The sequence below is a fragment of the Pantherophis guttatus genome, chromosome 1 (assembly GCF_059756535.1).
Source record: "Pantherophis guttatus breed Tessera chromosome 1, ASM5975653v1, whole genome shotgun sequence".
Lineage (NCBI taxonomy): Eukaryota > Metazoa > Chordata > Lepidosauria > Squamata > Colubridae > Pantherophis > Pantherophis guttatus.
In genome coordinates, this window is record NC_142063.1 from 41,443,714 (window position 1) to 41,460,226 (window position 16,513).

The 16,513-nt window shown below is 37.6% G+C and overlaps 1 protein-coding gene across 1 annotated transcript; it reads right to left on the bottom strand.

Moving 5' to 3' along the window:
• Positions 1-3,283: 3,283 nt before the first annotated feature.
• Positions 3,284-15,600, bottom strand: LOC117665977 (extracellular tyrosine-protein kinase PKDCC-like). The gene is made up of 7 exons (XM_034418456.3): positions 14,026-15,600; positions 12,077-12,199; positions 11,242-11,513; positions 9,192-9,271; positions 8,979-9,083; positions 7,498-7,674; positions 3,284-5,320 (listed from the first exon to the last, which is right to left on the bottom strand). Exons 1-7 carry the CDS (start codon positions 14,641-14,643, stop codon positions 5,217-5,219), a joined length of 1,479 nt encoding a protein of 492 aa, XP_034274347.2. The 5' UTR covers positions 14,644-15,600; the 3' UTR covers positions 3,284-5,216.
• Between the last annotated feature and the right edge of the window lie 913 nt (positions 15,601-16,513).

The window sequence follows — 16,513 nt, forward strand, 5'->3', positions numbered from 1 at the left end:
TAGTCTATAGCATGGGTGTCAAACTCACGGCATCATGTTGCCATCATGTGATGTATCGCGATGTTTTCCCCCTTCACGGAGCTGGGATGGGCATGGCCTATGCATGATGCATCCGGCCTGTGGGCCGCCAGTTTGACACCCCTGGATAGAAATATTTGTGTATTTATTCAATTTGTAGTCACCCAGCCCATATATGTGACTTTGACATAAATAATCCAATTAGCTGCCTGGAAACAATGTCTCAGACAGCATAAATTTTATTACTGCTACAAATTTTATTTATTTATTTATTTATTTATTTGTTTGTTTGTTTGTTTGTTTGTTTGTTTTGTATACCGCCCTTCTCCCAGACGGGACTCAGGGCGGTGAACAGCCAAAATTAAAAAACATACAAATACAAAAGTTAAGATAATTAAAAAGAATTAAATCACTAGCTTCCCAATTTAAAACCCCCGAATCCATAAAATTTAAAATCCCAATTAAAAACCATTTAGGCTAGGCCGGCTTGATGGAATAAAAACGTCTTCAGGGCTTTACGGAAGGTCCGGAGGTCCGGGATCAATCGTATTCCAGGAGGCAGCTCATTCCACAGGGCGGGTGCCCCCACAGAGAAGGCTCTCCCCCTGGGGGCCGCCAGCCGACATTGCCTGACCGACGTCACCCTGAGGAGGCCCTCTCTGTGAGAGCGTATTGGCCAGTGGGAGGTTATCGGTAGCAGCAGGCGGTCTCGCAAATACCCTGGCCCTAAGCCATGGAGCATGAAATTTAATAATTCTATCTTCTTACACCTGGAAATGGAGTCAGATACCACAGAGGGACTTTCTTCGGCTACTATCTGAATCCTTGAGGGAGTTCATGACTGAGCAGATATTTGAAGAAAATGTCCATATTCATTAAAGATCATGAATTCATATCAAATATCAAGACAAAGAAGCAGTGTGTGTCTGACAAGCAGTCAATGGAGAAGCCAGATTCACTTAACAACTATGTTACTGACTTAACAACTGAGGTGATTCACTTAACAACTGTGGCAAGAAAGCTTATAAAATAGGGCAAAATTCAGTTAACAACTGATTCACTTAGCAACAGAAATGTCAGCCTCAATTGTGGTCATAAGTTGAAGGCTATCTGTATCATTTTATATTTTACAGAGAAATTTAGAAGAAATGTGAAATGTTTGCTATCTGAAAGGATTACTGAATGCCTGCTTTTAAAATTGCAGCCAATTTTCATGGGAACTAAGTTGCTGAAAGCATTCAAGATAATAGGTGATAGTGTTCACCATTTAGCATTTGGCTGACCTCCCGTATTGAGAGTATATTGCTGATTTTATCTTCCAAGGTCCAAAGATAGGAAAGATAAGCCATTATCTCTTACTCATCCAAAGCAACTGGCATCAGAAGAGAAATCTTTTGTTTCTCTGTTTGTGTTTCTATTGCAAACCTCTCTTTAGCGAGGTCACCATTAAAACCAGATCTTTGTCAGTAGGATAGCTTTATTCTCCTGCTTAATATTATTAGTACTTCTTTTCTAAAAAGAATAGCTTTTTGAACACTTTTACACAACAAAGTTATAATGGCTAAGAAGGGGTGTGCAACTGTGGCTAATGAGGCCTTAACACAGGGCTGTCAAACTCCCAGCCCGCGGGCCAGATGCGTCACATGCTGGCCACACCCCCGCCCGGTTTAGCGAAGAGGAAAAAAGTCTCGATACGTCACGTGACACTGTTGTGACGACGTGAGTTTGACACCCCTGCCTTAACACAACACACCTCAACACTATCCAAATACTGCATTGGTGCAAAACCTCTGGTTACTTACAGAAAGCCACCAGAGAATGTTAACTTCTGCCTCCAAAGGGTCAAAGTATGTATTTCAGAATCATAAGTCAAGTCAACATGGATGGTATAGGCAAGCTTAAAGTGTAATGGGAACATCCTTGTATTATTAAATTGCCTTTGAGCCGAATTATTATAACGCAATAGCAAGTGTGTGTAACAGCACATACACACCCCTTCCAGAACAATGCAGCTGAAGGATGCAGTTATTTAAATTTTACCGGTAATTTGTGTAAGAGCAAGCAGTATTATAGGAACTGTGAGGACTTGTTCCTTTCGCTTCTGAACCTTTTTTATCCTTCAGTATGTCTTCTTCAAGATACTTTTCCCATGCCTGGAAGAGGAGTTTTTGTTTATCCCACACCCATGAAAAAGCAGCAGGAGCAGATTTAGAATTCCTGCTGTGTAATAAGTTGCCCCTTAAATCAATCAGTGTCTCAGTCTTACCCTTAAGCAACTGGAAAAACGTATTTTTCGTATCATAGTAGGATATGAGAATTTCTGGAAAATATGTTGACTACCTAAGAATTTTGATCTTCTAAAAACATTGTTCTAGAATGCATATAATTTGGAATCCAGTTGTGCAATAGACACAGCATGTGTGTGTGTATATATATGAGTGTTCCTGTACTAGAGTTAAATGAAAACTTTCAAAAAATGCCTACATCTTAAAACTCATCATAATATCTTGTGATTTAGGAAATATTGCTATGAGGCTAAACTTTCTCCCATGATGCCCAGATAGCCTCAGCAGACTTGGGCAATAAGCCACACTTGCATAGACCATACTACATGTGTTATATGCAGCTTGTCATGAATGTTTACGAACTGGGCTTGTAGTTTAGCATGAGATCTTCCTTGGCTGCTCTATACATCTGTATTCCCATTGATGCTCCTGTCAATCACATCTAAACCTGTCACCTTAGTTACAAGGTACATTCTTGTACATCTGTATTTCCTGAATGGTTAATAGCATTTTTTCCAAGAACCATAATTTAGTTGGTATGCTTCACTTTCCTTTGATTAAACAATATTATCTGTGAGGATTTTAGAAGCCCACCATCTCTGTAACAGATCCGGCCCTCTGAAATGAGGTTCCCCACCAAGATCTGGATGGCCCCCACTCTGGTGTTATTTAGAAGAGCTTGACTCTCCATCAAGGCCTTTGGTAAAGAAGCATTGTGCTTACTATCTTTATTTTTTATGTTTTATTCTAACTTCTGTGATTATTATGAGCTGCCCAGAATAATTTGAAATCAGGTGGCCTACAAGTTTAATGAATTACGGTATATAAAATTTGAATTGAGAGGATGATAAATGAAACAGCTAGTTTTCCCTTGAAGCTAGAATTTTCATGTTAACAGTTAAACATAGTATTCAATGGTGTCTTAAAATTTTTAGTCATTAAATAGAAAAAGATGAAACATTTTTAAAGGGACAGCAATTAGAATGAAAAAAATATATTTTTAAAAACTAGATATGCATACAAGTTATTGAACATTTTGCTCAGCAGGATTTCTTTCACTGAAAGTAATACTGAATAACCTCCAAAATTGGTACAGAACTTTAAACATATCACACTTAATCACACTGAATTAAAATAATCAAAGTAAATATTGTATAAAATTATGTCCCCATCTTTTCGTTTTGTGGGCTGCGTTATTCAATAACAACTATAGGTTCAAACTATTACCTTACAGTTTGAAACTGGAAAAAGTTAATTTAGCCAGAATAAATACTGGAAATTTAAATAATCAGATGCAAAGTCCCTTAAACTATCTTTTGTTAGGGAAATTGGGGTAAATGAAAACAGTGATTTGGAAATATTTATCCTTCAAAGATGTCATCAGCACTTTTAATGAAAGGTTTAACTCTCTCTCCTCAAGGGCAGTTTAAATTAGATAAACATGCCTGCGAGACACAAAGGAAATAAAAGAGGCTGAGCACAATTCAAAATTGAATTTGGCTTCTGGCAAGATGTAAGGATGGGGTGGTCAAAAGAATTTGCTGCTGAGTGTTGTTAAAATGTAAAGACGTAAATATTTCTGGTTTACAAATGTTTAAAAAATCTGTCTTGAGAGTTGTCAAGAGCTTCCTTATACACAAGGAAATGGGTGCAATTAGAAGGACATATTAAACCCTGAACCTGTTCTGAGTACCAGAATAATGTTGCTGAAAATGATAAATTGTTACTTAGAATTATTTGCAAGTCAGCTGCCATTCATTCAACAATCTACCCGTAAACCCTTCTGTGTGCGTTTGCACTTGGCTCAATCATATCTAATAAACTTAAATATTACAAAGGCATCAGGTTAGGAATCAGGAGACTGAGTTCTATTCCCACCTAAGGCACATAGCCAGCTGGATTACCTTGGGACAGTCATTCTCTCAGCCCTAGGAAGGAGGCAATGAAAAATCACTTTTGAAAAACTTTGCCAAGAAAACTGCAGGGACTTGTCCAGCGAGTCTCTGACAATTGGACAAAATTGAATGGGAAAAAAATATATTTAAAAAGCATATTACATAAACATATCCAGAAACAAATAATTTCCCCAAATGTAAAGTAAGAATGTCAAATATATATTGACATTAATTTGTACTTCCTGGACTAAAAGCTGCCCAGAGTCATTGGGAGGTGGGTGGCATACATTTAATAAATTGTAATACACAGAATTTTTTTTTATTATTTGATTTATATGCCGCCCGACTCAGGGCGGCTTACAATGCGTTAAGCAATAGCCTTCATACTTTTGTATATTTATACAAAGTCAGCTTATTGCCCCCACAAACTGGGTCCTCAATTTACCTACCTTAGAAAAGATGGAAGGCTCAGTCAACCTTTAGCCTGGTGAGATTCTAACTTACAGTAATTGCAGACAGCTGGTGTTAATCACAATGCTTTTAGTCTGCTGAGCCACCAGGCCCGGTTAATTGGGTTTCTTCTCAATAGCACATTGATAAGTTATAAAACAGTGTACAATGTCTAAATTAAGGGAAATTGTGTCTATAAAAATGCATATATTAAAGAAAGCCTCTATTAATGTGTCCCTGAAGGACAACTCCATAGAAAAATAAATGCTTATGCCCTTTTTCTTTTTTTAAAACATATACAAAAATAGAAATACAAGATTGAATATATACAAAGGATTCTTCCAATCCTAGTGGTGGCAGAAATTGAGACTTGCATAGTTGTAAGTATGAAACAGCTTACAAAATGCCCCTGGATTGGATCAGTTCTTAAATAAAGAGATAAGATTATTGAAATATTTGTTCACATAAAACTAGTGTAGATGATTGCTTCACAGCAGAAATAATGTAATCCATTGGTGTTGATAGCATCAGTCCCAGTAACAATGCCAAGTTGTCTCTAGCAACTCAATCAAAGATTTCCTCTTGAAAATGCAGATCGTTTAACATAAACCTCCATGGTGCTACCTGGAATTAAGTAGGTCAAATTGCTTTGAAAAATAGCAAGAGGACGCCCTGAAGAGGAAAAGAAGAATTGAAATGCTGTGAAAGAGGACTAAGAATATTGACAACAGTAAATAAGATAATTGTACACAGGTTAAGATTAAATGATACAATGGAAATGTTATTGTGTTCCAGAAATGCTTTAGATCCTGGTCACCACAGGATTCCTGTATTTCTATAGAGTAGCCCCCACAATAAGGGCCAAAGCATGTTCCATACCATACTCTTAAGTCCTATAATACAAATTCCTCTTCTGGCCATAAAGGCGGAGAGAGGAAGGACAGGCAAAAATTGATTAAAGTAATTCAACAACATAGTGCTATGATTCTCAAGGGGGCAGATAGCCTGAATAAAGTAAGTCAGACTTGAGCAGAATCAATCAACATCTTCAGGGCATATTTAACACATACTCAAACTTAGTGGGTGTTGTCATCCAAGACATCTGGAAGCATTGGAAAAAGCTGCCTTATGCTTTAAAACAACCTTGCCCAGCCTGACACCTTCTAGGTGACCTAGAACTCCTTTTATCCTCAACTAGTGGTGTACTATACGTAAATGGTGGGATATGGAATCCAGCATATCTGGCAGACTCCAGGTTGGGAAAATCTTCAGACTTACTCCTTTCCTTTTCCTTGCTAATTTGTCGACATAAATTTATTAAATAAAAATAATCTGGTGGTAACATCTGGTTGTCTGGGCATGGAAATTAAACAAGGCCAGTTCCAATTAGCACTTGGATGGGAAAACACCAGGGAGGACTTGGCCTTCAACCTAGGCTATTGGATCAGATTATATCTCAAAAGGAAACACTGAAAAACCACCTCTGTATCCAGCCCTAAATGCAAGGCTATATTCATATAGCCATCAGGAGCTTAAATATTCAAGCCTTTATTTTGTCCTATAGTGAGATATACTGTAGTATCAATAAAGAAGAATATTTATAGCTCAGGGTTGAAATGAGGAGCCCTTGGTGCTTTCTGAGCTTGGTTGTTTTCTTGCAGACAGTTTCATTACCCAAATTAGGTAACATCATCATTCAATGGAAGATTGTAATCAATGTTAATTAAAGAATATTCATGAAGCAAGTTGCTTTGGAGATATAAAAATTACTATCATAATTTTCTCTATCATTATCATTCTCTTACATAAATTGTAAGAGAAGTTCTCATTTTTAGAACTTTTAACTACGATACCCAAGGTATTTTATACAAAAGTTGTATACAACATGAATTACTTATTCTGTCTTTGGTAGTTACAAAAGAATTTAATCAGAAAGTAAACCAGTCCCAATTGGGAAGGGAGGGAGGTAATTTGATGTAACTTCATGACTGAAAATATGCATCTCGGTATAGCATATCTCAAATCTGTGCCTAATGGTACAGGAAAAAATGGATTAAAAATGTATTCTTTAAAGACTAACAACATTCAGTTTAAGCAAGAGCAAAATCTGTGAAGCTGATAAAGCAGATGAAGCCAACTCATAAAAAAGCTACTTACCTTGAATGTTGTTTTTTTTTTTAATTTGATTTATATGCCGCCCTTCTCCGAAGACTCAGGGCGGCTTACAATGTGCTCAGCAATAGCCTTCATCCTTTTGTATATTTATACAAGTCAGCTTATTGCCCCCACAAACTGGGTCCTCATTTCACCTACCTTAGAAAGGATGGAAGGCTGAGTCAACCTTGAGCCTTGGCGAGATTCGAATCCTGCAATAATTGCAGGCAGCTGGTCTTAATAACCAGCTTAATAACAGGGTGCCTTAAACCCCTGTACTATCAAGGCTCTTGATCACTTGCCCCAAAATAGAACTAAAATAAGAGGATGTGGAGATATCCCCTGCAAATTTTTATGTTGGGTATTTATAAAGCTGTTCATGGTTCTGCAAAGATTTTTGTAAGTGCTTTTCTCTAAAAATGCTGATAACCTATTTTGAATCAGAAAATCTGCCTCATTACAGATTTCTGATTATGGTCAGAGCTGTATGCATACGAATGCCCTTTCAAACATTGCAGAAAATATGTGAAGTTCTTTGCAAGCAGTTGGTAGTGTTACACTGACATGAGCATCTCTTTCCTCCAGAGTTTACACTTACTCAAATCCAAGTAAAAGCATGCTAGATCTTCTGTGAATCTTCTATGGATTTTTGAGGAAAATGCCTAGATGGTGTTCATAATGCCATCTATTCTTACCTGTCCATGTTCTCTGTGAAGTGATGATAAAATGTTGGCACTGTGGATGGTAACTGCAAATGGAGGCAGCTTCCTCTACATTATGAACAGACAACATGCATCTCAAAGGGCTATATGAAGGCCAACATTTATAGTCCTCTGTATCCATACTGTGGAACCCCTTTGCAACAAAATATTCTGGGGGTAGGGAGAAAAGATAAAGGATTACTACTATGTACCTGTTGGAAACTCAGAAGTATTCAAGAAATGAGAAAAATGGAAAGGATGTTTTAAGATTTTGCATCCCAACCAGAATTTATCTTCCCAGGCATGTCTAGCAAAACAGTCATAAATCTTGTCTCTCTTACACATACCAGAGCTACTCTTTATTAGCAGTATGGGAAATAATAACATTTAACTCTTATCTCTTTGGACAGCCTTCATGCCATCACTGACTCTATTTTTTCATTTAGAAGGGTATAGAATTTATTACATGAAAAAGCACGAGTTCCATTCCCCAAGCAGTCCTGCCAGAATTTTCAAGCTCTAGCAATATCTACCCCATTTTAAAAGCATTTCAAAAGAAATCAATAAACTTATTCATAATGAAACTGACCTAAGCATACCACCTAAAAACTAGAATGTTCAGAAGATAAGCCATTACACAATCCATGGATATATGAAATGGGGCTATGATCACAAGTTCCATACTCTAATGTTGTAGTAGACCATCTTTGGAGTCTAAGATACATTTGGAAAGTTGAAGATTATAACGTGTGTACTTACAAAATGGCTGTCATGGTAAATTTGCCTATTCATAAAATGGCCACCATGGTCAGGAAAATCTTTACCACAAGAGAATTAGCTTCCGCTCCCCCAAAGCTCTCTAATATCTCAGGAAAACACTTGAGTCTAAAAGCATTGCCACAAATAGTCAAAGTTTTGCTTTATAAAATGTCATTTCCTTATATATTGGTTTTATTTAAAAAAAAATTAAAACATCAGGTGGGGCAGGAGTTCAGTGGGCATTAAGAGAGGAGCCTAGGGTGTTCATGCAGATCAGATTGCCAATCACAACTGCCATAGCTGTATGTACAATATTATCTTGAAAGAGAATCAAGCATGTAGGCTTGTCTGCTCTGAAGTTGATTGATTTTTCAGATGTATGTTGCATAAATAATAGCAGGAGTTATGGCTGATAGACACATTAGTGTCAGCACTAGAAGGTATGCCCTCATTTCCCACCATAGGTTACTAAGGCATGAGAGTTGTTTAAAATAAAAGCTCCCAAAATGAAGTAAATCCTATTCATTACAGTCAGAGGTCCCTTCATAGTGAAAGCTAATTTTATCAAAATCTCAATGACTCAAGTCTCAAAGGGATTTAGGTTGACCAAGCTACGTCTCCCATTGATTACAAAGGGCTTTAATTAAGCACATTTTAACAGGGTCAGGTCCTTGTGCATTTAGTCTGATCTTCCTCATTAGTTATGAGAGCCATACCTTTTAAGTGAGAAGGCTTTTTCTGCAGATAAAGTCCTGACTTGTACAAATGCAAAACTTTTTGGAAAGATCGTAAAGTTTCATTCGCTCCATATCGTAAATCACCTACATGCAGAGGGGAGAGAAATGTTTTAAGGCGAAAAATACTGTAAAGCAGTTCTTATTTATATAAACGTTTTAAATATATCTTTAATATTTTGAACTAGCACGTACCGGTGGCATTCAAGATGTCCTTCAAAATTGGTTGCAAAGCAATGGGTGCAGTATGAGGTAAGAGATAAGTGAAGAAATACCTAAAACATATATGAAGCTTTACATATTAAAACAGAAATCTTCCAAATTTTAATAAAGATTGATAACAAAAACCCTAAATCTAATTCTAACAAATTGAAAATTGAAGCTTCTTGGCTAGAGCTAAATTCAGAATAGAAAAATATGTCTTATCCTACTTTACACCAACAATGGCTTTTCATTTATTTTTATCGATATATTTCATCCATCTCATAATGAAACTCACAAAACATTGTGAGTAACATTGTTTCTCAAATATCTTTGTTATTGAAATGCTTCCAGTTTTGTCCATAAGGTTCCCAGAAGTGAATTGGAACATATTCTAAATATCCTATTTGTAAACACCATTTGCCCAGTTTTTGTGCCTGAGAAGAGGATATAATGATAAGAGAGGCATCAGTCCATGCGATTTGGCAAGAGAAAATTCATTAACTAATTCAAAGAAACTCACACTTTCTTGTTTAAAGTATGCAAACTCATCAATACACTAATTTTAAAGAACTGCCTGAATCTTTGATCCCACTCTCATGAGCTAATTATGGCAAAGTCACCTGCAGGATTTGCATATCACGTTAAGCCATAATATATCTTGGCTTATTTAGTTATTCAATTTAAATGAACTCACTAATTGCCACCCAACTCACTAATTGCCACTCTGGAGTTAAAAGAGAAAAAAGAAATATATTCAATGAAAAACAACCATTATCAATCTAACATCCTGGCCCAATGCCAGAGGAGGCCTTTGAGTTTTTAAGGCTTTATAAAGTCTTTGTAAAAGACCAGCAGTCTATCATGTATAATATACGAATCCAGCCAAGAAATCATGTTTTAAACAGACATACATTGCAGGTGTTTCTTAACTTAGTTTCCCAGATGATAATCAACTTTCTCCATCCTGGTGCCCTCCATATATTAGCTGCTCTGAGAATGAACTGTGCTACCTTTCATTTTCTAATAAGGACAGTCATGCAGGAAGAAGGCTCAAGAGCCTCCTTCACATAAACACTGCTAGTTTTATCTCAGCAAAATTTTGAACAATGTTCTACAGGCAGTCCTTGACTTAAACGTTTGTTTAATGACTGTTTAAAGTTACAACGGCACTGAAAAATGTGATTTATGACCATTTTTCACACTTACAACCTTTGCAGCATCCCCATGATCATGTGATCATAATTGAGATGCTTAGCAACTGATTCATATTTATGACCATTGCTCTGTCCCAGGGTCATGTGATCCCATTTTACCACCTTCTCACAAGCGAAGACAATGGGGAAGCCAGATTCACTTAACAACTGGGTTACTAACTTATCAACTGCAGTAATTCATTTAACAACTGCAGTAAGAAAGGTTGTAAAATGGGGCAAAACTCACTTAACAAATGTCTCAAAGGAAATTTTGGGCTCCATTGTGGTCGTAAATCAAGGACTATCTGTATTCATACTAATTAATGTAAAGAACACTTTTTTGAATCTGCGTCTGCTATAACTTACATTTTTTGTTGCTTCCTAGTAAGATTAATAGACACTTGTTAGTACCACCTGTTTGCCTGGATCTAATCATTATTCTAAGTTTGTCCAGTATGTTATTTCCCAAGCCTGAGGAATTTTCAAAAGCAAACAAAAAGTAGCTTAATATGTGGTTTTCGGGAAAAAGCATTTATGAATGATAATCATGATAACTTTAGTCGAAATACTACTATGCACCATGCACTAATGTTTAAAGAATTATAATAATGTAGAATAACTTCCTGTAAATTAGCACTTTCCAGATGTATTGAGTAAAAGATCCAGAGTTCCAGACACACTGGTCTCAATAGCTAGAATTCTGAGGATTGCAATCTAATACACCAGAAGACAGTGGTTGGAAAAGTCTGACAAAAAAGGAAATACTACATGAAGGAAACTGCTAAAAATAAATGGCATGTGTGATGATGTTCTTCTTCAGACTTTTTTTAAAAATATATCCAACTTACCTGTATGCATTGAAAAGATTCCGTTTCTCATTTATTCCTTTACAGTTCCTATGGCTGGCACATTTGAGAAAGAAGGTTTTTGTGGGAAATTTGAGAATGCAATCTTGATCTCTTTTGCAAGACAGCTCCTCAGTGCTCACATCATCCAGGTCTGTAACTTTCAGGAGCCCATTCACCATAACAAATTGTCTTGGTTGGAAATCTAGAAGAGCAATGGAACCTAGAGGAGAATTTGCCAAGTAATTGAGCAGTTCTACCAGATCCAGACAAATCTGAAAGAGAGATGGTAAACAAATAAGAGGTTTTCTTACATGATAACATCAGCAGTCTACCTTTCTTTCTTCCTACTATTTTGCAGCTTAATGGACAATTCATTGAAATTACAGTATATCTGCTATGGCAAAAACTTAAGCTCTTAGTGTATATGTAGATCTAATGTAAACATGTAATGGGATTACAGTCAATTTTTCCATATTGTTTAACTGCACCTTAAATATACATTCTAAGTTCAACAGACTACTAGTAGTATACTGTAGATGAGCTGTCTTTGAAACATTCCAGAAATGTCAGTGCAGAGAATTTGCTCCTGCCTATATATGTTTACAGATATATTGACACTAATGTGTTACAATACTTCTAATAGCTTCCAGGCCCAAAGATTTATATGAGCTAGAATGTCTCCAGGACTGGCATGTCCATAAGATTTACACAGAAGTTTAATATAATATTTTTAAGAGCAAAGATCTTCCCCAGCAGACCCTTCCTTCTATCCTGGAATGATTCAGGATTGGGTCTATCGCTATTGATAAAACCCACTTTGCCTTTGTCTTCTTACTTTAAATCGCTCTTCCCAGGGGAGCTGCAGAAGCTGAATCATCTCCAAAGGACTTCCGAGCTCCAGCATGGAAACCACTTTCATTTCAGGATATAGGCTATTGTTATAGCATTGACCATGCAGCTGTCAGGAGAAAAGCAGAATGAAGTATTAATACAGATGCAAAATATAGAAATTATTCTTTGAAAAAAACAAATATATTTTGCCAATGATAAGAAAGATCAAATGAAGACTTATTTCAAAACTCAACTGCTCTTGCTATAGTAAATGTATGCCTTACATAGTTGAACCCAAGCATGTTGGTAGAAGTTATAATTCATCAAGTTAATTCATCTGCATCTTGAAGTTGAGAGTTTATACCTCCCAGATAACTCTTTATTCTTACTTATGTTTATTTACCACTAAATCAGCCAAGAGTAATTTTCTTTCAAAGAGGTTTAGAAAATTGCTTTTTGTGGGCTTCCTCCTGTTACAAATTCTGTAGGATCATAAACAGTAATCGAACCAAGAAAAACATTTCAGATTAGATGTTATCTTCTGCGCTTTATGTTTGGGATCAAATGTGTTCTATTTTATTCAATACTGCAAGCTCAATTGGCCTATTTTTCATGATACTCCCCATTTTTACCTCCCCCCCACTAAATAAATATTATGGCTTTCTTACAGACAGTGACAGGTAACCATGGGAGAGAAAACATCTTGAGGGCTGAATGCACCAGAGTCCAAGGAGCCAAATTGGGCTGCCCAAAGAAAGCTTAGAAGCAAGGCATAATAAGTATGAAATTTCTTCCATTGTTGTTCCCCAACATATAGTATTTCAGAATGGAACCCTGTGGCCCACCAAGTATTTAAATATAGTATTTTTCATTATTGTGCATTTTTTTTTGACAACAGTATGGCAATGGTTTGTTTCTGCCTTTCTTTGACATACTTTTGTCCACTTCTTAGCCTAACCAACAATCCTAAAATTCCCACATGGTCATCAATCCAAGAACTGAATAAAGCCAACCATGCTCAGTTTCCAAGACCTGCCAAGAGTCAGCATAGCACTTTCATCTGCTGGGGATGTCCAGGCGTCACAAGACTAACACTGCCAGCAGCATCAACCAGCACCTTCAGTGGGAAGGATGCAGCACACTTGCAGATTACCAACATCTCAAGAGTCGCAGATTCATCACTACTGTGATTCTCAAGAGGTTAGGCAGATATTTATTAAACCTGGCCACCAAAAGCCTAACTCACCACTGAGTTGACTAATCCCCTTTAAAACCTTTAAACTAAGTTGTCTTCATATTTTGTAATAGCAAATTTCTGGAGATTAAAAGGTGCATGTTGAAGTATTTGAATAATATAGCAGCAATCCTGCATTTTACCCCAAATACGCATTGTCCCCTCCAACAAATCCATTAAGTTTTTTCAGTTGATAAGTCATTACACGATTGATTTTGTGTGTGTTGTATGTAAACCTAGAACAGGTCCCCTTTAAACTAATCAAAGGAATAGGCATGCTTGTGGCAGTGCCCACAAAGCAATTCGCAAAATAAAATGTATCTGTAACATTTCCTCCTAAAACCTAGGATTGGTCTATTAATGTGAGGTTGCACTCAAAACAAGAATGTTTGAGTGATGACAGCTTAAAATCTGGTGGACTCATTAATTATATTTAAAAATTTATATGCTACTGTCTGCCAGGAATAGTCAACTTATAGATATTGATATCCATTCCCAGTAAATTATCATGAGCTACACGTTGGGCTATTACCTTACACTGTGTAAAAGATCAATAATCTTGGATTAAACACGTTCAACCATCACGTGGTTGAAAGTGGGAAGAAAGGTAATTAGTCAGATATCTTAAGAAAGGTACAAGCATTTATAACTATCCAAAACATCCACTTAGGCTGGGTCTCCTGCCCTCCTTCCCGAGCGCGCTGGCGGATACTACGTGCCTTGATGATCCCTTCGTGATCCAGAGTCTGCAGCAGAATCGTCTCCTTCAACAGCTTGTAAGCAGCGAGCTGGAAACAACCTCCCGCGTGGCCGTAGCGTTGAACACAGCGACTCACGTCGCTGCCTGCCCAGTGCACGGATTTCAGGGCGATTTCCTGGCCACCGGGCGACAGAACTGCCCTCAGCACCAGCTTCGTGATGCCAGCGCCTACCACGCCCACGTCGCTCAGGCCGTTCAGTTGCGCGCAACCCAAAGGCTCTGCGACCTCTGCGCGCCTTGCGGCGGCTAGAGAAGCCCGCGCTCGGGCAGAGGCTGCCAGGCGACTCAGGTCTTGCTGCCGCTGCTCCAGCTCCTTCATCAACTCCAGAGGCGGCTGGGAATCTAAGAGCCTCCAAGGGCCCGACAGAACAAGGGCCAAAGCAAGCAGGACTGGCGAGATCAAGAGCGCCAGGAGCGCCTCAGGACCCGGCATGGCGAAGAAGGCACGAGGGGACGCACCGGGCGGGCAGCTGGCCCGACTACAAGGCTGAGTTTGGCGAAACGAGAAAGGTGAGGCTTCAGACAAGGAGGCGGGTTCCCAGCAAGGCACTGCCCGCCTCTCAGCCTGGCCTTGCATGCGATCGGCTAGGAAGCAAGATTGCAAAAGTAAGAGCTCCCCGCCCCCAAATTATGCACATTCGCGATTTGGAGGACTCTCTCTCCCTTCGGGGGGAGGAGGGGGCAACCCAAATCAATTTTTCTTTCTTTTCTTTTCTCCAGTGGCAAGGTGTAATAGTGCGACGGCTGTTCCAAGGGCGGATTTTAGTTTGTCTACGAGGTTCAGATGAATTGATAGAATTTTTTATTGGCCAAGTGTGATTGGACACACAAGGAATTTGTCTTGGTGCATAATGCTCTCAGTGTACATAAAAGAAAAGATTCATCAAGAATCATAAGGTACAACACTTAATGATAGTCATAGGGTCCAAATGGATTAATTGCAAATATCGCTTGAAGATGATCCCCGACATCCAGTGATGAACCTGGTGGCTCATCACCGATCTTGTCAACCGCCAATAAACCCTCCAAATTCTTTTTCCAGTTCAGAGAGCAATGCTTTTTGATCGAGCAGTTCACATATACTGGTCTTGAAAGGCTTGGGTTATAAATATTAAACAAGGGCATTTGGGAGTGCTCTTCCTCCCCCCCCACCTTTTTTTTTTAATTTTACAGTTGTTGCTGGAGGAATAAGAATATAGGAAAACCTTCATGCAGGGAGGGAAAAAAACTTCAAAGTGTTCCAGAAAAAAAAAACATGCTACTTACTTTGAAATGTTTGCCACAAACATTTCAAGGTTATTAGAGCTCCTGCTTGTTATTAATCTATTGAAGGGAGTGTGTCTAAAACTAACCTCCAGCAAATTACAGTTTAGAAACTGCCTGGGAGAACAAGCTATGGCTCTAGATTCTTTGTTGTAAAGACAGCATGCAAATAAAATAACTAGTAAAATAGAGCGCAAGTGCAGAATATGAAGAAAGAATATGAAGCCTGCCCTATCCCATAGCTGTGGGAAAGGCTTCCAGGCATTCTGAGAGCCCACAATTTTTGTCTGTGGGAGAAGACTTGTACCCCATTGTTCTGGCACTTTGGTATCCTTCAGGTTTTATCATACTTTAAAAAGTAACAGGGTAAGTCTCTTCCATTCCATTGCCATTTTTTAATGCTAGAGTTTTGGAATTATTTAAACAAAACATTTTAGAGTGTTTTTAACAGTATCAATGGATGTATACTGCACTAATGTTATTGAGACACTATAGGATTAGGAACAATCTTTGGGCTGTGTTTTACCCCATAGTACCACTCTTAAACTGGTTTTGTTTAAAAGAATATGTTTTAGTTAAAACATATTTTTAGAATTTTAGAATTGTTTTAACCATTTTCCAAAATATTCAATCATTGTATTGTTACAGTATTTTGGGGAGTATTCTAAAGTCTAATTTGTATGAAGATCCTTTAGTTTTATTAACAATGTTATGCCCATTTTTATTTACAGTATATATACTTATAATAAATACCTGATGATTAATTTCCAATTGCAGTGGTCAGAATGCTTTAAACTGTGGATGCGTTCTTAAAATTGTCAAGGATTACAGTTACAATTGTACAAATGAAAATTGCTTCTGTGAAGCTTTTACTTTTTCTTACAACGATTTTCAAGCCTTTGGAACTAGGTAAGGCTTTTCTTTTTATTTCAAAAAGAATTGCATCTTGCAATTTTCTGAATATATGAAGTCTGATGATAGATAAGTGGAAGAAATACAGTATAAGAATTAACATGTGAATTTAAAGCCACAGAGCTCTATCAATATGATTTGCTCATATTTTAAGACATCAATAGCATTCATGCTATATTTTTATTCAGACTTTTCTTGTACCCTTCCTAGAAAAGATATTGCATTATTCTCTTATGCATATGAATGCAACCTGCTTTTACAATTGGGAATTT

Excerpts from the sequence above, each read along its gene's own strand:
- LOC117665977 (XM_034418456.3), bottom strand. The coding sequence starts at position 14,643 with ATGCAAGGCCAGGCTGAGAGGCGGGCAGTGCCTTGCTGGGAACCCGCC. Across the intron at positions 7,675-8,978 it reads AAAGCCTTCTCACTTAAAAG|AATATTTTGTTGCAAAGGGG; the intron begins GTATGGCTCTCA and ends CCCTACCCCCAG. Across the intron at positions 5,321-7,497 it reads TTCACAGAGAACATGGACAG|GGCGTCCTCTTGCTATTTTT; the intron begins GTAAGAATAGAT and ends TTTCCTCTTCAG.